The sequence below is a fragment of the Oncorhynchus gorbuscha genome, linkage group LG08, assembly GCF_021184085.1.
Source record: "Oncorhynchus gorbuscha isolate QuinsamMale2020 ecotype Even-year linkage group LG08, OgorEven_v1.0, whole genome shotgun sequence".
NCBI classification, from domain to species: Eukaryota; Metazoa; Chordata; class Actinopteri; order Salmoniformes; family Salmonidae; genus Oncorhynchus; species Oncorhynchus gorbuscha.
This window is the reverse complement of record NC_060180.1, coordinates 76,825,472-76,835,668: the sequence shown is the minus strand read 5'-3', so window position 1 is coordinate 76,835,668 and position 10,197 is coordinate 76,825,472. Positions and strand designations below refer to the sequence as shown.

At 45.2% G+C, this 10,197-nt stretch overlaps 1 protein-coding gene across 3 annotated transcripts in view; it reads right to left on the bottom strand.

Moving 5' to 3' along the window:
- Positions 1-5,877: 5,877 nt before the first annotated feature.
- The window catches only part of cc2d1b (coiled-coil and C2 domain containing 1B), a 28,249-nt gene continuing 23,929 nt past the window's right edge, over positions 5,878-10,197 (bottom strand). For all 3 annotated transcript variants that reach the window (XM_046360599.1, XM_046360598.1, XM_046360600.1), the window contains exons 23-25: positions 7,476-7,598; positions 7,301-7,352; positions 5,878-7,224 (exon numbers count right to left, since the gene is read on the bottom strand). In XM_046360599.1, the coding sequence (XP_046216555.1) occupies positions 7,341-7,352; positions 7,476-7,598 (135 nt within the window). In that variant the 3' untranslated portion in view covers positions 5,878-7,224; positions 7,301-7,340. The remainder of the gene's footprint in view (positions 7,225-7,300; positions 7,353-7,475; positions 7,599-10,197) is intronic.

Sequence of the window (10,197 nt, the reverse complement as noted above, 5' to 3'; positions counted from 1 at the left end):
CGTCCTGGCCATGGGGGCGTGTTTTAACGAGCTGGCCGACTCCCACCTGGTGTGTATTCAGAACGACGACGGAAACTACCAGACACAGGCCATCAGTATCCACCACCAACCACGCAAAGGTACGCACGCACACACACACACACGCCATGGGGAGTCAAGTCATAGTTTATCAACTGGACTAACAAAAACCATGGATGAAATCAATATCAATATTTCATGTTTTTTCTTCCAGTGACTGGCGCCTGCTTCTTTGTGTTCAGTGGTTCTCTGAAGGCATCTTCTGGATACCTGGCCAAGACCAGCATTGTGGAGGGTAAAAAATAAGAATTTGTTCTTAACTGACTTGCCTAGTAAAATAAAAGTAAAATAAATAAAAACAACATCCTACAATATCTCCAAATTAGAGACTGCATTTTCAATATCCCGTCATGGGGAAATAAGGACCTTTTTTATTGGCTAATGTCAGAGCACACACACGGTGTATGTGTGTTAGATTAGGGGTTTTTCAAACTCTGGACGGCCCTGAAAATAGACTACATTTATTAAGGTGAGGCACATTTGTGTCAAAAAAAAGAGACCCGTCAAATAACACAATTCTATTATAGAACGTTGTGTGTTCTGAATGTGCACCTGCAAACCAAGCGCCACCACTACTATCAGTAGTCAAAGCTGTAGGAACACAAGTAGCCAAACGGGCCGGGCCACGAACCATGTGTTTACAATACCGCGTTGGTGAAAATACACCAAATTATTAGGGTGAGGCACATGGGCTACTAACGGCTTACTACACAACAAACACTTATGTATACTGTAGCTAAGGAAGTAATGCCGTAGCTAAGGAAGTAATGCCGTAGCTAAGGAAGTAATGCCGTAGCTAAGGAAGTAATGCCGTAGCTAAGGAAGTAATGCCGTAGCTAAGGAAGTAATGCCGTAGCTAAGGAAGTAATGCCGTAGCTAAGGAAGTAATGCCGTAGCCCTGGTATATCATTTATGCAGCAGCATACAAGACATTTTTGGACTCATTTTGTTAAGGTGGTGCAGCGGCCCTTTGTTGGCAAATTTAGTCTATTAAACTTTGATCCAAGTCTGGCATTCGCTGGATTTATGGTGGGAACTTGGAACCAAAAAACACACAGCCAGTCCACTGAATAGCAGGCTAACGTTAGCGGTTTCTTTGCAACGCTTGCAGTGAGCCACTGATTCTATTCCAAACGACTCGTTGTTGAATTTGCGATTTCCAACTTGTGCCATTTTTATGTACGATGGCCGATGAGCACCGATACCTTTTTATCTATAATTTCTCTTCTTGTGAGAAGGATAAAAAAGGATTTGCCAGTAGATTGTCGACAACTGATGATGACTGCTAGCTAAGACATTGAAAGTCAGTCCAATCAAAGCTACTGTAGATATGTGATGTCATTCTATCTGTGGCCAATGACCTTGAGCCTTCTTGGATGGGCACTTCTAATAGAACTCTATGGGAGAAGCCAAGGGGAAAACCATTTGAGCTCTGACCTTAGAATTGGGGATGACGTAATGTCCCATGAGTTACATAAAGCAGAGCCAATCGGGCGCAACGCTCTGTATTTTCTGCTTGCTTGCCCCAACACCACAGAAAGCACTGAGCTAGGCTGAAACACCTGCATTTTGGAGCTGCCTCACTCAAGAATACAAAAGAGACCATGTTTGATTGCGGCTTTATTAACTCAATTACTACTTTTTTAATTGAAATAAACATTTTTTGCTAACTGATATGTGACACGTATTTTTTCACCTAAGTGTGGTGCTCAAAACAGGTGGGGCGGGTCGCCACTGCCTATTCACATTGATCATCTTTGAGACGTTTCTACAACTTGGAGTCCACCTGTGGTAAATTGATTGGACATGATTTGGAAAGGCACACACCTGTCTATATAAGGTCCCACAGTTGACAGTGCAGGTCAGAGCAAAAACCATGAGGTCGAAGAGATACTTAATGAAAACCTGCTCCATTGCACTCAGGACCTCAGCCTGCTGGGGAAGGTTCACAGGACAACGACCCTAAGCACACAGCCAAGACAACGCAGGAGTAACATCGGGACAAGCCTCTGAATGTCCTTGAGTGGTCCAGCCAGAGCCCGGACTTGAACCCAATCGAACATCTCTGGAGAGACCTGAAAATAGCTGTACAGCGATACTTCCCATCCAACCTGACAGAGCAGAATGGGAGAGACTCCCCAAATACAGGTGTAATACATACTGATGTTGCTATCCCTTCAACAGACAGCTGTGGGGATGGTTACCAGCTAGCTGATGTTGCTATCCCTTCAACAGACAGACAGCTGTGGGGATGGTTACCAGCTAGCTGATGTTGCTATCCCTCAACAGACAGCTGTGGGGATGGTTACCAGCTAGCTGATGTTGCTATCCCTTCAACAGACAGCTGTGGGGATGGTTACCAGCTAGCTAATGTTGCTATCCCTTCAACAGACAGACAGCTGTGGGGATGGTTACCAGCTAGCTGATGTTGCTATCCCTTCAACAGACAGCTGTGGGGATGGTTACCAGCTAGCTAATGTTGCTATCCCTTCAACAGACAGCTGTGGGGATGGTTACCAGCTAGCTGATGTTGCTATCCCTTCAACAGACAGCTGTGGGGATGGTTACCAGCTAGCTGATGTTGCTATCCCTTCCACAGACAGACAGCTGTGGGGATGGTTACCAGCTAGCTGATGTTGCTATCCCTTCAACAGACAGCTGTGGGGATAGTTACCAGCTAGCTGATGTTGCTATCCCTTCAACAGACAGCTGTGGGGATGGTTACCAGCTAGCTGATGTTGCTATCCCTTCAACAGACAGCTGTGGGGATGGTTACCAGCTAGCTGATGTTGCTATCCCTTCAACAGACAGCTGTGGGGATGGTTACCAGCTAGCTGATGTTGCTATCCCTTCCACAGACAGACAGCTGTGGGGATGGTTACCAGCTAGCTGATGTTGCTATCCCTTCAACAGACAGCTGTGGGGATGGTTACCAGCTAACTGATGTTGCCATCCCTTCAACAGACAGCTGTGGGGATGGTTACCTGCTAGCTGATGTTGCTATCCCTTCCACAGACAGCTGTGGGGATGGTTACCAGCTAGCTGATGTTGCTATCCCTTCCACAGACAGACAGCTGTGGGGATGGTTACCAGCTAACTGATGTTGCTATCCCTTCAACAGACAGCTGTGGGGATGGTTACCTGCTAGCTGATGTTGCTATCCCTTCCACAGACAGCTGTGGGGATGGTTACCAGCTAGCTGATGTTGCCATCCCTTCAACAGACAGCTAGAGCCTCTCCAGTCCACCTATGCATCATGTCCACCCTGATCACATGGAATTACATTTTTTTCCTCAAAACACAACTTTATATATTGGAGTGCCTTTGCTTTTTTCACGACTGTTAGAAACAATGTCGTGTTTGTACATATGTGAATTTAGCTAGCCAAGTCGCCATGACAACGCCTACAAGTGTGATCGAGGATTTCTATTGGAGAAGCAGTTCCTGTCTTTGCTGTGGGAGCTAGCCAATCTAGAGGACAAAGCAGAAGCACTGCACTCTGGGAAACGTAGTCTCCGAAGGCCATGTTGTAGCATGGGCGCTTTGAGGACCCCATGTAGAGGTGTCCCAAGCTCTGCCTGATGAGACTACACTGTTGTCTCTGCCGACAGGGACTTCACACGGTCCGGTGGGCTGGGAAGATTAAAAACTCGGAGATGAGTGGATGGAGAGGGGCTAGAGCGAGAACAAGAGGATCTGGTGATGCTGTTTAATTTGCATCCTGGTGCTCAGTTCCAGCAGTCGCAACTCTTTACAGTGGAAGGAACGAACAACTTACCTGTCATTTTCAGCCTGGCTTTTAGCCAATGATCACCAAATGCTTTATTTCCTGACATTGATGGACTACAGTTTTCGTTTTGCTTGTTATTTTGTTTAGGCAGAGCTGCAATTGGCTCAATAGCTCATCCAGAGATCCAACACCAAGATTGTCTGTCTCACTAGAACTGCTAAGCAGTTGGACCACTTAGTCGAAGGCACCATGTCTAAGAGAGGTGGTGTGGGTGTTTACTGATTTTACCGTCAGACTTAATAGGTCAAAGATCCTGAACCGTGGAGATCAACCAAGCCTTATATGGCTTCAAGTCTTCTGAGAACCATGCCACCCTTCTGTTTAAAACAGGTTTCCAATGCTTTAACAGGAAGCATAAAACTGTCTCTGGCCTCTCATTGGCCACCCGAGGGGATTGGTTGGAGTCTTGGGATGAGAAATGCATTGTGGTCTGATCCTTCAACACCAGCCCCACCCTTCCACCGTTAACCAACACCAGCCCCACCCTTCCACCGTTAACCAACACCAGCCCCACCCTTCCACCGTTAACCAGCACCAGCCCCACCGTTAACTAGACCCACCCACCCACAGCATTTTTGTACGATTCAAAATAAAAACTGCCTAAATGATTTTGAATGTGTCATTATACAAATAACATTTTTGCAGGAACTAAAAATGTAGATGCACTGGAGTCTAAGCCATTTGAACCGTTCAGCTGAGAACTTGGTCAAAGACTGGCCATACTATTCAACATCCATTATGTGTAAGCTGCTCTGAGGGCCTATGGGAGTAGGCTGCTGTGGGAAGGGACCTGAAGACATATACTACACTTGATTTTGTGCTAAATCTGAATAAGTAGGTAAACATACTATCAGGGGGTGGCAGGTTAGCCAGTAACCAAAAGGTTGCCAGATCAAATCCGAGCTGACCAGGTAAGAATGTCATTCTGCCCCTGAACAAGGCAGTTTAACCCACTGTTCCTAGGTCATCATTGTAATTAAGAATTTGTTCTTAAATCTACAAAACCACAATGGTCAAAGTTAAGGGTTTTATTGATTAAACAATGACACTATGTAAAGAACATTGTGGGTTTCAGACAGTGTTGAGGGCTGTTGTTCAATGGTGATTGGAGGATCAGAACCACCTGCCCAATAAGGACACTTGTTTTGCTAACAACCTTGACTTGTCCAATAAACAGAAATTAAATGTGCCCTAATGAACAGGACTCACATTTCTGGAGAGAAGCTTCCTTAATCCTTGTGCGCAACTTCCAAGATAAAAACCTTCTAAAATGTCGAGGCCATTCAGAGCTTTGTGTACCCTTATTGGTAACGGAGAGGGACCTACCTGAATTTGTCCAATAGAAACCTTTTATGACAGTGTGCACTAGTGACTACACTCCATTACTTTTCTTTGGCACCATTGCAGCTGTGCAATACTCTTATCAAGAAAGGTAGAATTGTTTATCTTGCTGGTAGCATTTTGTTATTCAATTGAACAGACTTACCAGAAGTCCATTGCATAAAGACAGAAACAAACCAAAACCACTCGGCTTTGTGACCATATTCTACTGTCCTGTGTGTCAGTCAGGCCGGACCAAGAAAAGTGTCTTTAACATGATCAACAACAAAAACATGAAAAGCCCCACAATCATTTTTTCCTTTATTGAATCTGTCAAAAGCAGTCTATTAAAAATGTATGCTTCATTTATGCCACAAATACACATTTCGGGACTTTATTTTAAAGGTACCTTTTAGGTCCTATAAAAAAGTGTATAGTTTTAGTCTCATTATGATAAACTTGCCAATATACATAAACATATTGGAGCAGAGGAAGCATTTTGTTAACTAGTGGGATAAACTAATAGAAAATATATATTTTGATATAATTGGCTATCAGAGAATGGGTGGATATAACTATCAGAGAATTGATTGGCTATCAGAGAATGGGTGGATTCTGATCAGAGAATATAAGCATTGTGGATATAATTCTCAGAGAATGGGTGGATATAATTGGCTATCAGTAGAGAATGGGTGGATATAATTGGCTATCAGTAGAGAATGGGTGGATATAATTGGCTCAGACAGTGGGACAGTTACCAAAACACTGTCCTGAACACCCCCCCGAAAAATAATTTCCAAAGTTTCTCCATTGTAAAGCATCAGTGTCCGTGTAACCATAATGGCTTTGCTGTTAAGCATTTTTAAATTACCACTGATTTACACGCAGACAAAAAAAAAAAATGTTCTTGGCTAAAAGCTCAGCTGAACCCAACAGATAATTTCTATGTACGGAGGATCACAGCTATAAAGTGTAAACTTATGAGTCTCTTCAGTTTAAAACACGAAACAACCCCAACATAAGACATTTCTCAAACAGCACCATAATCCCGATTTAGTGCACTAGTTTTGACCAGGGCCCCATAGGGAACAGAGGGTCAAGATCAGATCTATACTATCCACCTCAAAAGTGACACGGTCACAAGAGCCATGTAGCCTTATGACACCTTAGCGTACCTATGACATGCTTATGTCAGTTGACCACTTTGCCTTTGAACATCCAGTAGCAGTGGTAGCCTAGACATCTGTAAATTCAGTCATGTCCACCTGTGGTGCGAGCGCTAACATTATCCCGTTCTGGTATTAGAGCCGGGATTCAACCCCCCCCCCCTACGCTCTAGTCGACAATGCAGCTTTAAATGTTTTTTTAAAAAGGGCAATGTTACCACATATGTAGAGATCGCATTCCCTTTCAAAAAGAAATGTCAAGCTGCTATAAAACAGGGGGGGGGGATCTTAATCAGGTTTGAATCCTGGCCTATAACTGTTCCAGTGACTAGAAACAAAAACAGTCCTGGGAACAACCCCCAACAATGTAGCAAAGAATTACTTTTTGAGCGATGCAAGTTCTTATCGCACATTGTTATTGTGATCATTAACAGATTTTCAAGGCTATTGAAATATGCAGCATCGTACAGCAACAGTGATTACTTTGGTAGAATAAGTGCAATAGGTGAATAATATATTAGAGAGAGGCTAACTACGTCGCTGTCTTTCAAAATCAGCAGGGTATTGAACTAGGACTCAGAAATCAGCTCAAGGGGGGGGGGAAACGATGACCTGTAAAAGGCTCCTTTTGAATCCCAGCCAATGTTATCTTAAGGTTAGCTAAACATGGAGCCCATTTCTCCTCTCCCCCCCCCAGAGAGAAGAGAAGCTCCATTGTGTGCAAAATGTTTACAAGCTAAAAGACCCGTGTTGACTGTGTCGGACTGCCAGAACCCTGGAAGACTAGAACAGGCCAGCCACGACAACATCCTCCTCTTCATCATCATCCCGTCATAATCTTCATCAGAGGACAACGGGAGCGTTTATCATCTGTGAGATAGAAAAGGTCATTGTGTTGATGATTTGGTTTCTATTTTAACTTGTTGTGGAGAGGAAGTTCACCTACCTTTTTAAAGTGTTCCTAGTTGTCCCCAGCTGAGCAGCAGTTAGAGAAGAACCTGGGAGGACCAACCAGAGGTTGAGTGTCTGGGCCACAATCACACTACAACTCCAGGGCCTGACAGAGGAACCCACACGTTGGCCTTGAAGGGCCAAACACCTTACTACAAATGTGTGTTTACCTGTGACTGGTCCAGAACTAACCAGCGTTCTGTGGTTGTCTGAAGGTCCTGTCCACTCAGAGGCTCTCTCAGGCGAACCCTGACCTCCACACGTCCTCCGGTAGGCTTACGGCCATCGATCACCTGTAGTACAAAACATAGTATCACTAAAAACACACAACCAAAACAGTTCACTCATATTCCTTTCAAACCAACGCGAAAAGAAAAAAAAACACGTTACATTTCAATCAAATCAAATCACATGTATTTATATAGCCCTTCGTACATCAGCTGATATCTCAAAGTGCTGTACAGAAACTCGGCCTAAAACCCCTAACAGCAAGCAATGCAGGTGTAGAAGCACGGTGGCTCGGAAAAACTCCCTAGAAAGGCCAAAACCTAGGAAGAAACCTAGAGAGGAACCAGGCTGTTTACCAGCTTTGTTCTGCCTTTCCTTTATATCTGAAGGGTATTGCTGGTAACTAAGCTTGATCTAGTCATGAATGTGTCTAATAATTCAGCTAACCTCAAAACTACAAAACACCCTCCTATCGTCTTACCGTCTTTGGCATTAAAATCATGAACATTCTACGGTCGTCTGAAATCAAACTGGTCCTTACGGGGTAAAAGTATCGACTCAAAAAAACGGCCTGGCCGGCCTTGGTCTCCACGGTTACGCTCTTGGGCTTGCCCCGCTCGAACCCCGATTCCCCGTTACCCGTGGTCACCATGGTAGGCACAGAAAGTACCATCGAAAGTTGATAGGGCAGACATTCGAATGAGACGTCACCGCCACAAAGGGCGCGCGATCGGCTCGAAGTTATCTAGAGTCACCAAAGCGGCCGGGGCAACCGAGATTGGCCCGCATGTGCAGCTGGATGGCCGAGCAGCAAACCTTCACCAGGAGATGCTGAAGCGGCATTGGCACACATTTTTACATTAATTAAATACACTGCTCAAAAAAAATAAAGGGAACACTTAAACAACACAATGTAACTCCAAGTCAATCACACTTCTGTGAAATCAAACTGTCCACTTAGGAAGCAACACTGATTGACAATACATTTCACATGCTGTTGTGCAAATGGAATAGACAACAGGTGGAAATTATGGGCAATTAGCAAGACACCCCCAATAAAGGTGTGGTTCTGCAGGTGGTGACCACAGACCACTTCTCAGTTCCTATGCTTCCTGGCTGATGTTTTGGTCACTTTTGAATGCTGGCGGTGCTTTCACTCTAGTGGTAGCATGAGACGGAGTCTACAACCCACACAAGTGGCTCAGGTAGTGCAGCTCATCCAGGATGGCACATCAATGCGAGCTGTGGCAAGAAGGTTTGCTGTGTCGGTCAGCATAGTGTCCAGAGCATGGAGGCGCTACCAGGAGACAGGCCAGTACATCAGGAGACGTGGAGGAGGCCGTAGGAGGGCAACAACTCAGCACTAGGACCGCCACCTCCGCCTTTGTGCAAGGAGGAGCACTGTCAGAGCCCTGCAAAATGACCCCCAGCAGGCCACAAATGTGCATGTGTCTGCTCAAACGGTCAGAAACAGACTCCATGAGGGTGGTATGAGGGCCCGACATCCACAGGTGGGGGTTGAACCTACAGCCCAACACCGTGCAGGACGTTTGGCATTTGCCAGAACACCAAGATTGGCAAATTCGCCACTGGCGCCCTGTGCTCTTCACAGATGAAAGCAGATTCACACTGAGCACATGTGACAGTCTGGAGACGCCGTGGAGAACGTTCTGCTGCCTGCAACATCCTCCAGCATGACCGGTTTGGCGGTGGGTCAGTCATGGTGTGGGGTGGCATTTCTTTGGAGGGCCGCACAGCCCTCCATGTGCTCGCCAGAGGTAGCCTGACTGCCATTAGGTACCGAGATGAGATCCCCAGACCCCTTGTGAGACCATATGCTGGAGGGGAATGTAAGTGTGTGTTGACCGATCAGAGCAGGGGAATGTAAGTGTGTGTTGACCGATCAGAGCAGGGGAATGTAAGTGTGTGTTGACCGATCAGAGCAGGGGAATGTAAGTGTGTGTTGACCGATCAGAGCAGGGGAATGTAAGTGTGTGTTGACCGATCAGAGCAGGGGAATGTAAGTGTGTGTTGACCGATCAGAGCAGGGGAATGTAAGTGTGTGTTGACCGATCAGAGCAGGGGAATGTAAGTGTGTGTTGACCGATCAGGGCAGGGGAATGTAAGTGTGTGTTGTCTAAAGCGTCTGTCTGAAAAAAATGCAAATCTATTTATAACATTTTTGACATGAGTTTCTGGATTTTTTGTTGTTATTCTGTCTCTCACTGTTCAAATAAACCTACAATTAAAATTATAGACTGATAATTTCTTTGTCGGTGGGCAAACGTACAAAATCAGCAGGGGATCAAATACTATTTCCCCTCACTGTAGAAGACATCAATCAAGTGCACAAGGCTACATGTGTGCAAAGATAACATTCACTCAGTAAAATATGTAATAACCCCCCCGACTCTCACACACACGTTTACTGTCAAGTTCAACACAACAAAAGCATTATCTTTGGGCTACGTTGCAGGTTATCACATTGCACACTTTCTGCCTGTGGACATCTGTTCTACATTGTGCCAGCAGAGCACGAGACCCTTTGTTGGCATAATTGATCTCTTTCAGGCAGAGTGTAACTCCCGGCACCCCTTTTATCCTTCAGTCAGAGAGTAACTCCCGGCATACCCCTTTTATCTTTCAGGCAGAGTAACTCCCGGC